This window comes from Aspergillus costaricaensis, assembly GCF_003184835.1.
Source record: "Aspergillus costaricaensis CBS 115574 unplaced genomic scaffold BO79scaffold_62, whole genome shotgun sequence".
Classification (NCBI taxonomy): domain Eukaryota; kingdom Fungi; phylum Ascomycota; class Eurotiomycetes; order Eurotiales; family Aspergillaceae; genus Aspergillus; species Aspergillus costaricensis.
This window is the reverse complement of record NW_020291862.1, coordinates 1-17213: the sequence shown is the minus strand read 5'-3', so window position 1 is coordinate 17213 and position 17213 is coordinate 1. Positions and strand designations below refer to the sequence as shown.

The 17213-nt window shown below is 48.5% G+C and overlaps 6 protein-coding genes across 6 annotated transcripts; 3 read left to right on the top strand and 3 right to left on the bottom strand.

The window, feature by feature from the left end:
- The first annotated feature begins 313 nt into the window (after positions 1 to 313).
- On the top strand, positions 314 to 3017 carry BO79DRAFT_249014 (putative general amino acid permease (Agp2)). The gene is made up of 6 exons (XM_025685751.1): positions 314 to 751; positions 1100 to 1128; positions 1340 to 1562; positions 1632 to 2367; positions 2423 to 2799; positions 2853 to 3017. Exons 1-6 carry the CDS (start codon positions 444 to 446, stop codon positions 2890 to 2892), a joined length of 1713 nt encoding a protein of 570 aa, XP_025533977.1. The 5' UTR covers positions 314 to 443; the 3' UTR covers positions 2893 to 3017.
- Positions 3018 to 3033: 16 nt separating this feature from the next.
- Positions 3034 to 3820, bottom strand: BO79DRAFT_212089 (uncharacterized protein). Its single transcript, XM_025683139.1, has one exon. It carries the CDS (start codon positions 3756 to 3758, stop codon positions 3180 to 3182), a length of 579 nt encoding a protein of 192 aa, XP_025533976.1. The 5' UTR covers positions 3759 to 3820; the 3' UTR covers positions 3034 to 3179.
- A 240-nt stretch (positions 3821 to 4060) lies between these two features.
- Positions 4061 to 5188, bottom strand: BO79DRAFT_212088 (putative JmjC domain protein). The gene is made up of 2 exons (XM_025683138.1): positions 4215 to 5188; positions 4061 to 4161 (listed from the first exon to the last, which is right to left on the bottom strand). Exons 1-2 carry the CDS (start codon positions 5166 to 5168, stop codon positions 4141 to 4143), a joined length of 975 nt encoding a protein of 324 aa, XP_025533975.1. The 5' UTR covers positions 5169 to 5188; the 3' UTR covers positions 4061 to 4140.
- Positions 5189 to 5838: 650 nt separating this feature from the next.
- On the top strand, positions 5839 to 8438 carry BO79DRAFT_161620 (transcription factor domain-containing protein; the record flags this gene model as incomplete). The annotated part of the gene is made up of 6 exons (XM_025679029.1): positions 5839 to 5996; positions 6102 to 6178; positions 6243 to 6288; positions 6368 to 7106; positions 7158 to 7409; positions 7464 to 8438. 6 exons carry the CDS (start codon positions 5839 to 5841, stop codon positions 8436 to 8438), a joined length of 2247 nt encoding a protein of 748 aa, XP_025533974.1.
- A 718-nt stretch (positions 8439 to 9156) lies between these two features.
- BO79DRAFT_73058 (casein kinase II subunit beta) lies at positions 9157 to 10692 on the top strand. Its single transcript, XM_025689666.1, has one exon. It carries the CDS (start codon positions 9409 to 9411, stop codon positions 10498 to 10500), a length of 1092 nt encoding a protein of 363 aa, XP_025533973.1. The 5' UTR covers positions 9157 to 9408; the 3' UTR covers positions 10501 to 10692.
- Positions 10693 to 14862: 4170 nt separating this feature from the next.
- On the bottom strand, positions 14863 to 15197 carry BO79DRAFT_161608 (uncharacterized protein; the record flags this gene model as incomplete). The annotated part of the gene is made up of 2 exons (XM_025679028.1): positions 14863 to 14974; positions 15085 to 15197. Coding segments are annotated over 2 exons (225 nt in total), but the record flags the coding sequence as incomplete, so codon positions are not given.
- Between the last annotated feature and the right edge of the window lie 2016 nt (positions 15198 to 17213).

Below are 17213 nucleotides of genomic sequence, written 5' to 3'. Positions count from 1 at the left end.
GGTAGAAATAGCAAGTAAGGACAAGGTTAAAGCGAGCACCATGTTTTGCTCAAACGCCACGCACAACTGTATCTGCCCGCCATTGTGGGGTCTCCCAATGGAGTCGCCGAAGCCGTAAAGTCGGCTTCCGTACTGTGATTTGTCTCCTTGATTCCCTTTGCACGATTTATTCCTAGACCACAATTGACTAAAATGTCTTCTGCCGAATAATGCCCCATGATGAGGGATATCCGCATGGCGAGAACCGTTCTTGATCGGTCTAGCTAGCCCACCATTTTTCTTCGCGGTTTCCCTTCGCCCGCCTTCTCTTTTTCTTTTTCTACAAAAGTAACTCACTTCCTTTCCTCTTATCTTCGTGCCTCATATTTCGTCTAATGTCTTTGGATTTGCTTTTCTCTACTTAACTTGTCCACTGCTGGGGCTCGGTGAATTTTAGCCACAGTATGGCTTTTACATCTGCCATACACACCGGGAGGCATTCCCCCACAATCAGCCCTCATGGACTAGGCGAAGAGCGTAAAGAAGCCGCCATGGACCGCTCTGAGAAGGATGCTGTCGTTCGTGACAGTGAAGAAGTACTCGAAGATGATTCCAAGAAGCTTGCCTACGACCATACGCATCGCAAGCTGAAGCCCAGACATATCCAGCTCATTGGTATCGGTGGCACAGTCGGGACCGTGTTGTACGTCCAGATTGGTAAGGCACTGATAGAAGGTGGCCCTGCTAGTCTCTTCATCGCATTTATTATCTGGTTAGTCCTACTCCTACCGTGTTCTTCCATTGTCTTTTGTTGTTCCCTCACGGTGTTGCAATTCTCATCTTGTGAGCTGTCTCGAAGGGTCTCGTTCATAGGTAAGTTTCTTGAGTCGGAAGCACAAACTGGAGTACAAGAACCTGCTTTCGCCCAATCATCAGCAGCTACAAGGATGTTGGTGAACATCAGATACCCCATGCACTATGCGTAGACCAAGCAGTGTCAACTGCTTCCTTGCTCCTGATGTGTGCTTCACCCTAGAGACAGCAGAATTCCGGGATTGTCTGGCCTTACCTTATGCATATTGCTGCTAAATACATGGAATCTTATACCTCGTTGATATAGGTCCGCTGTCATTCTATGTATAACTGTTTGTACGGATTCCCTTACCCTGCGATCTTGAAGCCCTCCCAATTCTCTTCATGCCGCTAGCGACACCAAAGCTGCCATTTGCGACCTGTGCGATTTGTCTGCATGTCCCAAAGCGCCGATTTCCCAATGGCCTCTCTGATTCCGTCGCAACAATTTGGCCCGCGGATTTGTTCCCTTTGAAGTAGCTTTCCACTAAGATAAGATCTATGTTAGGCCTGGCTGAGATGGTCACATATTTGCCCATCTCCTCGCCCTTTATCCGCTTTGCAACTCGATATGTTGACGAGGCCTTTGGCGTTGCTGCCGGTTACAACTTCTTCATCTTTCAAGCCGCGATGGTGCCATTTGAAGTTACAGCGTGTAACTTGATCATCACTTACTGGAGCGATGCAGTCCCTGTCGCTGCGATTATTGTAATTGTGCTTGTGCTCTTCGCGTATGTTATGCTCTGGATTAAAGCATACTTCCTGTGCAACTTGAAACAGTGCAAGCTAACAAGTATCAGGCTACTCAATATCTTTGCAGTGAAGTGGTATGGCGAAGCCGAATTCTGGCTTTCCCTGAGCAAGGTCTTGCTTAGTGTGGGCCTGATCTTCTTCACATTTATTGTGATGCTCGGAGGCAACCCTCTTGGCGATCGCTTTGGATTCCGCTACTGGAAGAACCCCGGGGCTTTTGCCGAATACTACAAGACTGGAGATCTAGGCCGATGGCTCGGGTTCCTTGCTTGCCTCATCCAAGCCAGTTTCACGATTGCCGGTCCAGACTACGTCTCTATGGCTGCCGGCGAAGCAGTCAACCCCCGCAAAATCCTGCCCAAAGCGTACAATGGCATCTTCTATCGACTCACCACCTTTTTCGTTCTTGGTGTGCTTTGCATCGGTATCTTGGTTCCCTACAATGATCCCGACCTGGCTGCTGCATATGAGCAAGACCTGCCTGGTGCTGCTGCATCACCGTATGTTGTCGCCATGGATCGGCTGAAAATCCCCATCCTGCCACACATCGTCAATGCCATGGTCCTCCTCGCTGCTTTCAGTGCCGGAAATAGTTACGTCTACTGCGCCAGCAGAAGTCTGTACGGCCTTGCTCTGGATGGCAAGGCTCCGCGCCTTCTCACGAAATGTACAAAATCCGGTGTGCCGATATACTGCGTCTTGATAGTGTTCGTGTTTGCGCTGTTGTCCTTCCTTCAGGTCTCTAACGGTTCAGCTGTCGTGCTGAATTGGTTTGTTAATCTTGTAAGTCGCCTGTCACCTACTTCGTCTGCAGATACTTATAAAAAACACAAACCAGGTCACTGCATCCCAATTGATCAACTTTACCGTCATTACCTTCACCTACACCCGGTTCAGAAAAGCCCTCATGGCACAGGGTGTCCCTCGCGCATCCCTCCCCTATCAGAGCCGAGGCCAGCCCTATGTCGCGTACATTGCCCTGGTGTCGACTTTCGTCATGACTTTCGTGGGCGGCTACACGGTCTTCCTACCCGGCAACTGGGACATTCCGACTTTCTTCTTCTCGTATACTATGATCGGGGTGTTTCCTGTTATCTATGTGGGATGGAAACTCTGGCATCGTACAAAGTTTCTGAGTCCTAAGGAAGTTGATATCGTCACTGGAGTAGAAGAAGTGGAAGTTTATACAAGGAATTATGTTGAGGAACCATCGAGGTAGGTCTACCTGATATACTGACGGAGGCCAGAAAGCTAACGATCGCACACAGTAACGCTTTCACGAGATTCAACGATATGGTTTTCGGTTAGACTAGCATCATGAGACAACGTATAGAGAAAAACGTGGGAGGCTATTTGGATAGAAGTTCAGTTCTCGTTTCTTTCCATAGCAGATGATACCAGAAAAAGCTTTGAAGATAAACAATGAAATCGCTACAGCGTAATCCGAACCGATCAAATATCATACAAGACACAAGTGTATCTCTCCCCCTTCCAACATAATATAATACATCCCCCAATCTTCAATCTCCACCTTCTACCATCTATCATCTACCACCCACCACTACAATCAACGACCGACACGAACTTGATCCCGATTAATTCCCCTCCCCCCTCTCCCTCTTCAACGCCTCCAACCGCATCTTATTCCTCTTCCCCAACACCCTCAACGTATTCTTCTTCTCAATCTCCGTCATAGCCTCCCAATTCGAGATGCGCGATAATGTTCCATCCTGATTCACCACCACAGGACCCAAGTGATCCAATGCAACTGCTGATCCGTCCCCACTAACGTCGAGTTTCGTGGCTGATTCGGCGTCTGGGAGAGCAAGGATGGGCTTGTTTCCCTCATCTCTTTGTTCTTTTTGTTCTTGGTTTTGGTTCTGGGTTTGTTGTTGTTGCTCGTTGGATGTGCTCATTGTGGAGTAGTGGGTGCTTTGCTGGTTTTGGTGTTTATTATTATTGGTAATGGTGTTGTTGTAGAGGTGGATTGCTGAGCAGTGAGGGTGGAGAGGAAGGGCTGCTTGGTGGAGGAAGTGGCGCGGTGTGTGGTAGGTGCTTGTTGTTGTTGTTGTGGTTGTGGTTGTGAGTGTTGCGGTTGCGGGTGCGATGCGGGCGGTCGTCGTGAGGAGGAGGTTGATGAGTGAGGCGCGGGTGAGGGTGGAGGACATGTACATTATATTCTTTTTCTTTTTCTTTTCGTGTTGGTGGGTTGGTTGTGGTGGTGTGAGGGAGGTTTGGTTGATTAAGAGAAATTGAGAGGAAGGGTGATGATGTCGTTGGCGAAATCTTGAGATGTGGAGTGAAGGCGGGCGGAGTCGAAAAGAGGATTCTAGAACGTTGGGTTTGTTCTATGGTCTTGGGGGTTCGGATTGCCCATATGGTTGTATTTATTGGATTATGTAGATTGGGTTGTGTTTAAATGCATATTATTGGGCTTATACTGGGGATTTATTTTACTTTTCTTTTTGTCTTGTTGTCTTAGTATAGCTTGTATATCCTGGCTCCGAGCATTACCATATCTACAAGTCTACTTGGGTATCCATCACACGCTGAGGATCAGCGGAACCACCAGTTCACCTGTCAATCAGATAAGTAAGATAGAGTCATAGGCGCAACTTAATCCAACTTACCGATGCTGTCACCCCTGTCCCTACGCCCTTGATACTATGCCACCATCCCCGGGGAATGAACATACCGTCCCCCGCTTCGAGATGTGCTTCATATCCGTCTAGCCCCGGCACAGCTTTCACCTCATCCCAGACAGCCTGCTCCAATAGTGTCCTTTCTTGACCCTGCATCATTTCGTCTCCTCGAATCGCAGCCGCCTCGCGACCGGCGCTCCGTCCAAGCTGCCGTCTCACGGCCCCAAATACCTTCTGTCCATCGCCAGGCGATAATAGCCTCACTACCTTTTGTCCCGCGAGCTGAACGAAAAGATTGGGATTCGGGTCCCGATGGAGAGGCGTGTACGTGGGCGGGTGTCCGATCCAAACGTTAGTGTCGTAAACGTCACCTTTTCCAGCCTGCGCTACTAATTCGGGTGTTGGAAAGTCATCACGGAGTACCTGCGGTAGATCTAGGAGCTGGCATTGCGCTAGATACAACCGCGCGGACTGTGTCTCGAGCGTCTCTGCTGTACGAATCCAGTCAAGGAACAGACTCAGCGGCGCATGAAATTGTTGAAAGGTGAGACCTTCCGCTCCTGTCTCGCCGAAACCGTCGGAGGATGGTTGTGTGAGTTCCAGCGGAACGAAGGCGTCGGCCCCATGTTGGGCGAGGTATGTTGTGTTCAACTGAAACACATTGGGGTCGGTCGGAGCGGGCTGGAACCAACGCTCAAAGGCAGGTAAATCGCGAAAGAAACCCCGAGGGAGGATTGTAGGACGTTCCGGAGTGAAGTAGGTCTTGCGGAAGGCGTCTATGTCGACATCGTTGAGGGTATCTAGGGGGCGATATGGACGGGACGTCGTGGAGGTAAAGCAGCGTTGTTGGCGTGGTTGGTTTGAAGAGAACCGGAGGGTGACGGACGACAGACGCTGCCAAACCCTGAGGTTATTGTTGGGCAGACATTGTTGGAGCTTCATTCAGAAGACCAAGTGTTCAGTCGTCCAGAGAAGTGGGTTGGGAAAGCTCCGTATCCACTGTTCAGTGACGCTTGGATTGCTGCTGCACGTGCGGTTTGACAAGGTGCAGATCGGGGAATTTCCGCCCCGACTGGGATTGACCAGTTGCCGGTCAGCTTAACGACCTTGGTAGCTCTTCATCCTATCCTTCGCTATGCCTCATTTCAATTTACTGGTGACTTCATCTTCTACTAGATCTCTTAGGATATGTTTACCTATAGTTTATCAGGGAAAGCCATACCTAGTGGATTTGTCAACAGTACAAGCAAGGGCTGATAAGGATGCCATGTCAGCTGGTGCTGAAGATAAACCATGGACAGACCTCGCTCGGTCTTTTTAGCTTCACAACCCAATTGGAAATTAGACGGCAAACAACCGACCTGTCATTTTGACCATCATCAGGATCAGCTACATTGTACCTACCCACTTTATGCCAGGAGTCTTTTCCATTAGCTTATAAGAATAAAAGCGCCGGACGTGAATCTCCTCATCGGCGATCCCTTCCCGGTCCGGCCATCTGGGGAAACGGAAACCCCGCGCGCCATCGAGCAAACGAAAGGAATCCCTCCGCACCGGTCGCTGCTCTCTTTCGCGCCAACAACCAATCGTCCCAACTTGATTTCCATCCAAAATGTCGTCGGAGTCGCCGCAGGTTGATATGGCACCACCCCAGCCAGATTCTGGCGACCAGAATGCCACCCCGGACGCTGATACCGCGAAGAGGAAAGCGGAACCGGCCAACGGAACTCATACTCGTTCCAAGCGGAATCGCTACATCTCCATCGCGTGGTATGATCCGGCTTGCTGCCATCCACCCATGTTGAACCCTCTTGTCACTGGCTTAGCATATTTTCTCTTATCTGTTAGCTGATTAATTCTGTATTTTCCGTTTAGTAACGAATGCAAGAGGCGGAAGATCAAATGCAATGGCCAGGTCCCCTGCCAACGCTGTGGACACCTTAACCTCGAATGTCAGTCAGCTTATCGCTGTAGCTCCGTGATACACATGGCAAATGCGACTTACCATCTCCATAGGTCGATATGCCCCAAATTGCTGCAATAATAACTTTAAAGATTCCGAGTACGTCGATCGTTATTTCCAGCTTCGTTCCCTGCAGTATGTTATCATGATCCTCAGCTAACCCGTACTCCACCACCAGGGAATTCCGGTCGATGACAGACCAAATCAAGACATTGCAGGATCAGGTAAATAGTCTTTTTACCAATCTTAAAGATCTTCGGTCGCAAAGATCGTCCATCGACTCTCCAAACTTCGATGCCTTCTCTCGTGATGGCTCGCAGTCGGTGTTCACGCCTATGCAAGCCCCGTTGAGCAAACCACGCATAAGGCATCCCCGGTTCCAGGGGCCTACCAGCTCTGCTTTTAACTTCGATGTCGCAAGGTCTAGTCTACAGAATATGGGCATCGCTCCGCCAGAGGAAGTCATACCAGACGATTTGACCACGGCCCAGGTCACTCCGGCTGGCTCTCCTCCCCATGTGGGCCCGTCGTTTCTCACGATGCACCCCACCAAGGATCCGATATGGTCCATCAAGCGAGATGAAGCTCTGCGTCTGTGTCGTGTCTACGAAGAGGAGATTGGTATCATGTATCCGCTTGTAGATATAGACCATATCGCCCAGCAAGTGAACCTGCTATACACGTTCATGGAATCAGCGATACGCACGGGGTTTGCGCAACGGGGGTTGCCTGGTGCTGATGGTCTTACTGATGACAGCACGGTTCTATTGAAGATGATACTTGCTATAACACTGATCGTGGAGGGAGGTGGCCAAAGCGAGCTCGGACAGCGGCTGTATCTGAGCGTGAAGCCAATAGCTGAATCCAAACTCTGGGATACGCTCGACATCAAGACCATCCAGATATATGGCATGATTGTAGGTATATCACTCTATACAGTTGGGTTGCGCTAACAATTTGAACAACAGGCAACTTTCCATTTTCACATGGACGACGATGCCATGGCTTATCGAATCATCGGCCTGGCCGCACGCATGTGTCTTGAGATGGGTCTGCATCGGCGTGATGCCCTGAACAAAATGTTCCCGGATGAAGAACAATGGCCAGCCGTAGTGAAGACTTTTTGGACAATCTACAGTCTGGATCGCCGGTGGAGTCTCGGGACAGGGCTGCCTTTCAACATTCAGGATGAAGACATCGACCCTAACCTCCCGGAGCCTGTGAGCTACATCGTTCATAAAGTCTTTATTGGTCGGCTGCTAATTGCCCCCTAGGATGCTTCATTGCCGTATTTGAAATCGATGATATCCTACAATCGCATTAGCTCAAAGATCTGGTATTCCGGGCTGGGCTCTGAGGGTGCAACGGACATACGTCGAGATGAGATAGGTTATCTGGATTACCAAATCCTGCAGTGGTACAAGCAAGTCCCGGATGCCCTGAAATTCTATCCCATCGAGTCCCCAAAGAATGGTCATATGGAGTCGACGAACCGGGGCCTGAGGCGACTAAGGGTTCTACTGTATCTCCGCATGAATCAGCTCCGAATCCTCATCTACCGGCCCGTCCTGCACTCCGCAGCAAGTATTGCCGAGGATAAGGGTCATGCTCAGACGGTGGTGGACGTCGCAAAGGACACTATCCGCGTGCTCACTCGACTCAATCAGACATCCGACATTTACCGCAGCCAACAGATCACCTTCAACTACTTCCTCGTGGCTGCTTTGGCGGTCATCTTCCTTGCTGTCTGCCATGCACCGACAGAGTTCAACCGACAGGTGCGGGACGAGTTCTACATGGCGCTGAACTTGATCAGCGGGTTCAGTACAAAGTCCTACGTGTCGAAGCGTCTCTGGAAGGCTATCAAAGGACTTCGAAAGATCGGCGAACGGCTGGGAGTGCTTATGCGGCCCTTTGGGTCTGACTCTAATGATCCCCATTCGAGTGCAGCGGTGGCCATGGCTGGGTTAGCAGGCCACCAAATTGAAGACTTGTCGGTGTATGGCCCGATGAATGGGATCGGCGAGCTTGGCAACAGCCCTCTCAACGGGCTGCAGATGAGCCATGAGCTCACGAATCTATTTGAGGCAGTAGGCGGGTTTGGGAACTTTATGGCTTCCGGGACACCGGCCGAGGGAATCAATGGATTTGTAGGTCATGATGGTGAAATCCAGAACACGGGGGAGGGGCTCTCGGGAGTGCTTGGAGATGAAGGCGAATGGTCCCGGGTGATCCGAGATTTGTTCTAAAAGATGAGGCTATATCTACAGTAGCCACGACTGTTCAAATCGTAGCATGAAGCGTCGTTATCCTGTATAACCATGTCTGTCCCATGTAAAGAAGTTGAAGAAACACTGAAGGGAGTCGAGGCTGGTCGATCGCCACGTGACCGAGGGAGGGAAAGCCAGCGGCGGGTGACTTTCGGTCGCCAACCTCCTCCAAAGCCAATCCCAGAAACATGTTCCACTTGTGAATCGTTGTTGGTGTGGCCACCCACCTTCTCTGCATCTGAAGACATCTGGTCTTTCTGTTGTCTATCTTTTGGGCCCCGACTCATCACTCTGCCGTCGTCTAGCTGCCTTATCTATCGCTCCCTCTTCGTGTTTGAGCACCTTTCCCGACCGCCCCACGAACCTAATTTCGGAAGCCCCTCGACAACCTCCGTCGATCGGTTCAGGAAGAGAGAGAAAGAGCCAGGGAGATTTGTGATCCATCCTTATCCACTATCATCTGGAAGGGTCAACTTTGCCAGTCTCTATAAATGCCTTGTGGCCGTCAGTGATTCTGGGAGACATCGTTTGCTGAAGAGTCACCCCCACCCAATTCAGTCGCGTTAACACACCCTCATCGCACAACAATCTGCCCGCCCGCTCGCCCGCCCGCACACTGTCATGACCGCGACATTCATCACCACTCTGTCATTCTATTAGCCCTACAGCGGACGTCATCTGCAGTCCGATCATACCTTATCCATCCAATTCTTGCCTTCCTGCCACAGGAGGGCTCACGACTTCGGAACCTCGTACCAGATCCCATTGCATCTGGTGCAGGTTTAAACGGCGCTTCATCTCGCACGAGATATTTCGCAGTCGTTTCTCCCCCTAGCTCGGCAACGTGTCGAGAGAGATAGGTTCGGCGTTGGCCGACGGCCTAGACAGGCTGGATCTGAGTCAACTGTCTGAATCGACGCCCTCGTCGTCCGCGTCCGACTCCTTCGACATGTCGTCTTCGGAAGGGGCCCCGGAGTCCTGGATCTCCTCGTTTTGCTCCCTGATGGGTCATGAGTTCTTTGCGGAAGTGTCGGAGGACTTTATCGAAGATGACTTCAACTTGACAGGGCTGCAATCGCAGGTGCCTATGTACAAGGAGGCCTTGGAAATGATCCTGGACGTGGAGCCCGAGGAGGACGAGGAAGATGAAGAAGAGGAGGAGGAGGAAGAGGAGGATGAGGACGAGATTCTAGGGGATGAGAAGCCGCCAGGATACCGCAGGGCAGGAGAACGGAGGCATGCACGAGTCGCGAGTGATCTGAGCGTCATCGAGAGCTCTGCTGAATTGCTTTACGGACTGATCCATCAACGCTACATCACTTCACGGCCCGGTATCCAGCAGATGCTTGAAAAGTATGAGATGCAACATTTCGGTGTCTGCCCGCGAGTCTATTGCAACGGATGCAAGGTTCTGCCCGTCGGACGTTCCGACACGCCTGGCCAAGAGACGGTCAAATTGTTCTGCCCTAGTTGCCAGGATCTCTACACTCCCCCGAACAGTCGGTTCCACTCGGTCGACGGAGCTTTCTTCGGAACTACCTTTGGATGCCTGTTCTTTATGACCTTCCCAGACCTCGATATCGGACCCCGGCTGGACAGTTCCCTCGCCGCGTTATCACCGACCCGCTCCTCCTCCTTGACATCTTCGATCAACAACCAAGTGGTGCCGGATGTGCCCCCTCCCAACCAGCCTGTTGAGATCAACGGCGTGCGTACCGTCAATTTCAGCCCGGGTCTTGGACCGGGTCGGATCTACGAATCTCGAATCTATGGCTTCCGCGTGTCGGAACGCTCACGCTCAGGACCGCGCATGAAGTGGCTGCGGATGAAGCCTCTTGATGTTCGGGAATTGGATGAGCTGGCACGGTACGAGGCGCTGCACGGGGAGGCTGATAATGCTGATAATGATGGGGACACGGAAATGGGGAGCGCCCCCGGCAGCGCACAGAGTGCCGCCATTGCGAAAAGGAAAAAGGCGCCCATGCGCAGACGGCGATACAATCCTAACCAGATGAGCATCAACGGAGCGGAGGCCGGATAACGGGTCGCCATTGTCTTTGTGCTTTTTCTGTTGGGATAGCTATTTGAGGGATGTTTTGCATCTTTCTTAATCCTTTCAGTTCTTTTTTCATTTTATATATTCTTATGCTCTTCATCTCTTCCATTGCCTGTCTGTGCTCCATCTAGTGAAATATTTGGAATCATCACCCTCTATCTTCCTACCGCACTATCTCTTACTCGTGGCCATCACTATCTCCCGCAAAACCGATACACTACTTCTACCACGCTTGTCTATTGACCTTGTTCGCTTGAGTTCGCACTGTTCGTTTCAGCTCATCCTGTTGACCTGCATCGAGGCGTCGTTGAGTCGAGTTTTTTCGTCTTTGGCGTACAGATTCACGTTCGAATACAGTACAGAGGAGAATCATGGATAAAGTATGATTGTATGAATTGATGATGAGGTGCAGTAGAGTTCATGATGTAGACTGAACATGCAGCTTGACCGCGACCAACATCGTGGCTCGTAAGAACATATACTATTCTTCCGCCGGTGGTTTCCCCAAAGATACTCGGTCTGGTCCATCAGTAGCAAACCACGAAGCCTGTGACTCCTATCCCCTCCATTACCTACCCAGAAGACACATACGGAATCAGCTATCACGTAAATAATTATCATACAGTTCATGTGCATCAGGCGGCCACATTCTAGAGACCGAATACACGTATATCATACGTATGCACATGCCTACTTCCCATTCCACCAGAATAGGCAGCTATATTCAATATACTATCAGGCTACATCTATTTAATTCATCGTTGCCTAGCATGAGACACAGGAATAGCATCATAACAAGATCAGGCATCACACTCGATCGTGATTGTAATCAAACCCTCTAATTTAGTAAGTATATAGAGAAGATGACAAACTCATATCTGACTCGGCCACTAACCCACACCATAGATAAGCACATGCATAACTCGGCATTCTGTCAAACATCCTGCAGCCAGATAATAGTTTTTCTTTGTCTATGATAGGTACTTCCTATTCAGGAAAAAGGTATACTTATGGATGATAGAATACTACCCTAGCATCTCCGATGCAGCTAGTGTGTAGTGCTATGGAATATACGGAGTAGTAGTATATAGTATTGTATAGTATATATAAGAGTATGGAATATATGTTCTCCACCATCACAATCCTACTATATACCTGGGTCAGTAGTAGCTGTAGTAGTAGGCGTCTATTATCAGGAACATTATTGCCTAGAATGACTACTACAACTTTCTACTGCCTGAGTACTATCAATCTAGTAGCTAGCAAGTATGATCGTACATGTGAAAGAACCATCTCTTGCCCCCAGCACAATAACACAATAGGCATCCAACATCTACTATCGCTAGCCATTTCCTGTTCAAGCTATCGCATGGTACACATTACTTAATCTCAAATAAATTACTATGAGACATGATGTAAACGGCTAGGCACCTACCAAAGATAGCAGAACGAAAGGATCGCAGGATCACACGTGGTATTTCTCTAGTCCCACAGAACGATTAGGATAATAACAATAATAATAAGCAGGAGTCTAGAATGGCACCATCTCATCAACTAATCTCACTAGAAACTACCTACTATCTAGTTTAGGGAGTATTCATCCGGTCCGGCCGACCGACCGACCGACCGGTCGAGCGTAATCTTCAGACCCTGAACGGGTAAATCGAAAAAACAAAAGAGGGAAATTAAAGTGATGACCTGACTCCCTCCGATCGGAGTCGGAGAGATGTTCTGTCCGTCCGATGCATAATAATATATTCACTCAGTATTGTAGCTATCATCGTATTTGTAACGCGACCCCCTCCGTGGCGTTAACAATGAGATAGTATAGTGTAGTAATAAAATATACGATGAGAACTTTAATAGATTCTTTAACTTACTGCGAATTAGGCGTCCAACTGATAACGAATCTGTATGGAGTAGTAAGTAGTCTAGTTAGACCATCACAATTCGTACTTTGCCTGAAGGATTTAGTGGTTATTGTGTGCGTGAGTCATGAGGCCCCCATCCAGCTCTTTACAGACAAGGCATCCAGCCAGCCTTACCACCAATCAACGAGGCTTTCCCATCTTCCTCTTCCTCTTAAATATTGATTTTAAATTACTGTACGAGAAAAAAAAAAAAAAAACCTTAGAGAAAAAAGGGATCGGATTTCACCGATGTTCATTCAGCTTGTCCGACTCCGTATCTGCATACTACACTACTGCCTGCCAATGCATTAATCTATTTCCTCTTGAGCCTCCTGGTGTCACTCATGCATGACGACTTCCACCCCCCTATTTCCTAACCAATGTAGTCCTCTGGCAGGTGAGGTGAGGGGGAAGGGGGGGGGGAAGATGGGCTTTCAGCCTATACGAGATGGATGCATTTTTTCCCTTTCCCCTCACCCCTCACCCCTCACTCACTCCACCCACCAAGTCAGGTCAGGTCGGAACCCTTTGACTGCGTCTCGTCTCGTCTCGACTTGTCTTGACTAGACTAGATTGATTTTCTCCCTTCGGAAATCCCTGGCGTCCGAGCCGTTCGGGCTTCTGATGTATTCTGTTACCCATCGCGCATCCCTCGTGCAACTTTAGCCTGGTTGCTGCAACGCTAAGAGATGGGGGTGGACTGGATTAGGTTTAACCTTGGTCCCTAACTAGTCCTGGTCATTCTGAGCCTCCTCTTCATCCATCTATCTACCTCCTTGACTTAAAGATGATGAATAAGATACGTAGATGATTGCGATAGATTGATGCCCTTGGATGGTTGGTGCCAGCGAAACATTCCCTCGGTTTCTGAATGTTGTACAAGACTCAGAATTAAACTTAGGGGATGGGAAAATAAAATTAAGTATGGGAAGGGATAGTATACATCACATCATATTCTAATAATTAGATTTAGATTTATAATCGAAAGAGAAGTAACAGTGACGTTTCTTTAACGCCGAGACAGAAGCCAGCCTTATGTGTATGTGTGGCTGCGGTAGACTCGTATATTTGAGCCTTGTTCAATTAATATACTACTATCCTATCTATCCATCTATCTTTCTATGCATCTAACGTCTGCCACGCTGTCTGTCTGTCTGTCTGTCGGGCATGGTCTGGTTCTAGTTCTAATTCTACCTAAGGCGTGCAGCGGAGCAAACGTACATCTACATTTACATTTAGATTTGATTTTGGATTTTTCTGCGGCTGTAACTGTTGCATAACTCAGCGTTGCATTCATTTTATTTCTTTTTTTTAACTTTTCTTTTCTGGTTTTCTGCTATCGCCACCCGTATGTATGTCTGTAGTATACAAACAAAGAATGGAGGGGATTCGACCATACAGCTTTACTTCCGGGCAATTACCGGCCAGCCAGCCAGCCGCATCTTAACCCTTAAGGTGAGCACATCATGTGGACAGTAAGTAAGTACTGACTTGCATGGCAAATAAGAACTGAATCTGGTAGGTACGATGCTTAACGCTAGGGGTTTGAATTTGACAGAGACTGATTGATTGACAGACAGCTAGCTATAAAAGTGATTGATTTGCATCGGGGTTGTCCGATGCAAGAAGTATGTATGTAGTATGTAGGTATTGGATACTTGCTGGTAGTAGTAGCAGCAAGGCTACTGAAATATTTATTTTCATTATTTCTTTCTCAGAGGTGCAAAGAGAGATTCGTTATTCGGAGCAAAATGGTGTATAACCTACTAGTAACCCTGCAGAAGCCAAGGAAATCAGATATCTTGGTACAAAGTATAACCTGTCCCCCCGTGTAGGGTGTAGGTAGATGGACGGGCCGCTACGGAGTACATTGAAGGCTTAAATGATCAAAGTACTTACATACTGTCAGATGTATAACTAACTAGTTAGCTAATGGTTGATTAGTAAAGTACTCAGAATTGATTGATAATCTGAGCTAGGATCTATCTATCTCTAAGTAGTAATCGAGATGCCAGTACGTATTAGTGTCACCTCATTGTTCTCCAAAGGTACTCACCCACACGATCCAAGCTCCATATGCAGTAAATAGTAACTAACTAAAATCAAGACAAAGACAAAGACACAGACACCAGCAAGCGGGTCAAGTCCAAATTCTCTAGACTCGAGAGACATCTCAGAACCAGTCATCGAAGCACACTACTTACAACCCTGTAGGACAAGTACCACGTCATGCCGGGAGCTGTGGAGGCGCAGCAGCAGCAGCAGCAGCAGCACACATGTTCGTAACTTTCTCTCTCCCTTCCCTTCTCGATCTTCTTCCTGCTGCCGTTTTTTGCGAGCGAGACAGCAGCATAAAGCAGAGCCCCACTAAGTACGAAGTACATTCTTAGAAACGAAAAGGGAACAATTTTATCTTATTATTTATTTCACTCATGTACTAACCAACTAAGGAAGGGAGAGCGACGCGCCGGTCGGGCCCAGCATCGATCTCCCGCCCATATTTCCACATTCCAGCCTTTTTTTTTTTTTCCAAACTTCCCTTCCCTTCCCTTCCCCTTCCCGCCCGTCGTTCGTACATCACTTTAGTAGTTAGTTAAGGTATGGAGTACTCCGTACTCCATAGTTGGCGACTGATTGACGGGGCACAGCGGCACCTCACCTACCAAAAGGGAAAAAAGTTAAAAAGAAAGACAGCGGGTTGGCCGGAAGCGGGTTCGACGGGCACGCCGCGTTGTCGCAGGGACAGGGTTCTGGCCCTGGCGTTTTGGGGGGAAGGGGATGCAGTGCACACTCACACTCTCATTCCCTAGCGGACCCAATCATCGTATTTAGGTAGTTAGTTACTACTCTCTCTTCCTTCCCTTAGGTTAGTAAGTAATTACTTACCGACTCGTTCTCGCGTACTTCGTGAGCTAATAAATTAGTTAACCCAACTTTCTACCAGCCGAATCAACACTGACCTCAAAACAGACAGACGGACAAACAAGGGAGAGGAGAGGAGGGGCAGAGAGTAGACGCCTGGAACCTACCCAGCACATAGCAAGCAACGTCTCGTAACACAAGAAAACAAGATCCTACGTAGGACGTATACTATCTCCTAATTCCTAAGTCCGAGATCCGAGCGGATAACTCCGGTTTGGTTCTGGGGGTGTCTGGGTTGGGGTTTGGGTTTCACTCGTTTAATGCTTGTTTGTTCAACCTAACTTACCTCATACCCTTCTTCTTTCTCTCTCTCTTGCGTTTTCCTCCATAGTTACCATCTAGAATGCTTACTTTCCCTTTCATGGAAGAGATAGAGTAAGCAATAGTAGTGCCTTTCTGGAAAGCCAAAAAGAAGTGTCCATAAGTAAGACAGAGACCCAGTCAACTTATCTAGCTGGGGACCAGTCTAGGTAGCCAGACCATGGTCCCTGATTTAGTTAGTGTTGGTCTAGTAGTAAATAAGTGGTTTGAGACAGGCGGCGTATCGCCGGGAATTTTTAATCCTTCGTTTAGAGCAGTTAGTTCAACTACTAAGTATGGATGGATGGGGCCCGCGGGCCCGAACAATGAACAGAGTGCAAACAGAGCAAGATACTACTCCGTAGAGCAAAAAGAGAGCGCCTTGCGATTTAACTCGATACGCAGGTTCATAGTAGATTGGCTAGTTAGCTAGGGTATAGGTTAACTACCCATCTAGGTAACTATATTGCGAAATGGCCCCAAGGCTGTGTATGCTCTTAAGTTAACTAACTAACTGTTTGTAAGTAGTAGTATGTATGGTATGCACGATGAACAAATCTCGCAAACCCGTGACTAAAAATCAAGTAGTCACTTAGGTACTTCGGCCCCCAAAACGGTGTGATTTGAATTGATTGAGTTTCTAGTGCCGAGGCATACATCCCCAATTCGATTTACTTATTTAAACTTACTGTGCATATTTGAGTTATTCAATTGCCGAGGGATGTAAACTAACTTTGACTGAAGAAGAAGCCCGTGTGTGTTTTCTTTTCTTTTTCATCATCATTTAAGTTAAAACAGGTAGATAGAGCAGCACCGTGTATGCACAAACGGACACGGGAATCAAAAAACACCGTCGGGATCGTCTCATACCCCGACTCGACTCGACTGCCTGAACTACGTACGTACTTACTAATCTACCTGATTGAGCCAAGGGTACACTAACATAGCTAGTAGCTAACAACAGTGGATGTGAAATCACGCTTGTTTGGATCCGGTGGAAAACGAATTAATTGACCCATTTCAAGTAAACAGTAAGTTTAGGCCACTAAAACTGGGCCTACTGGTTTTAGTGTCAAGGGGCCAAGCGCAACCCCCCTTAGGTTCAAATCCACTGCTGCCCCAGGGTTGCCATACGAGCCGACCAATCAGCAGGCACGACCATCGGCGGGAGGCGAAAGCCTCCCCGTCCACGGTCTGGGTTGGCAGTTACCCACTTTGGGACCGGAGACATGCGCGGGGATTTCGGGATGGGTGGAGTTGCCGACAAAGTAACTTTTTGGGTCGCTGGCGGGCCTGAGACCTGACCTGACCTGGCCTCGGCTCGATTCGAACTCGACGAACTTCTAGATGGAGAATAGTGGCATTGCATAGCAACACGGCTTGGTTGAAGCCAGACTCGATTCAGAAAAGTATGGTAATCTATCTTTTGAAACACACGGACGGACGGATTGATCGGTCGGTAAAGAAAAAAAAAAAAGAAATGAGAAGAAAAAAAGAAAAAGGAACAATTGCTTTCCCAATAATAGCCAATTTCCCACACACGCATACACCTGTAGCCTTGTTCCA

What these genes read in the sequence shown, in the direction of transcription:
- BO79DRAFT_249014 (XM_025685751.1), top strand. Translation starts at nt 444, where the DNA reads ATGGCTTTTACATCTGCCATACACACCGGGAGGCATTCCCCCACAATC. An exon ending in TGAATTGGTTTGTTAATCTT is followed by an intron (nt 2,368 to 2,422) that starts GTAAGTCGCCTG and finishes AACACAAACCAG; the next exon opens with GTCACTGCATCCCAATTGAT. An exon ending in TATGTTGAGGAACCATCGAG is followed by an intron (nt 2,800 to 2,852) that starts GTAGGTCTACCT and finishes GATCGCACACAG; the next exon opens with TAACGCTTTCACGAGATTCA.
- BO79DRAFT_212089 (XM_025683139.1), bottom strand. Translation starts at nt 3,758, where the DNA reads ATGTACATGTCCTCCACCCTCACCCGCGCCTCACTCATCAACCTCCTC.
- BO79DRAFT_212088 (XM_025683138.1), bottom strand. Translation starts at nt 5,168, where the DNA reads ATGAAGCTCCAACAATGTCTGCCCAACAATAACCTCAGGGTTTGGCAG. An exon ending in GGACAGGGGTGACAGCATCG is followed by an intron (nt 4,162 to 4,214) that starts GTAAGTTGGATT and finishes TCTGATTGACAG; the next exon opens with GTGAACTGGTGGTTCCGCTG.
- BO79DRAFT_73058 (XM_025689666.1), top strand. Translation starts at nt 9,409, where the DNA reads ATGTCGTCTTCGGAAGGGGCCCCGGAGTCCTGGATCTCCTCGTTTTGC.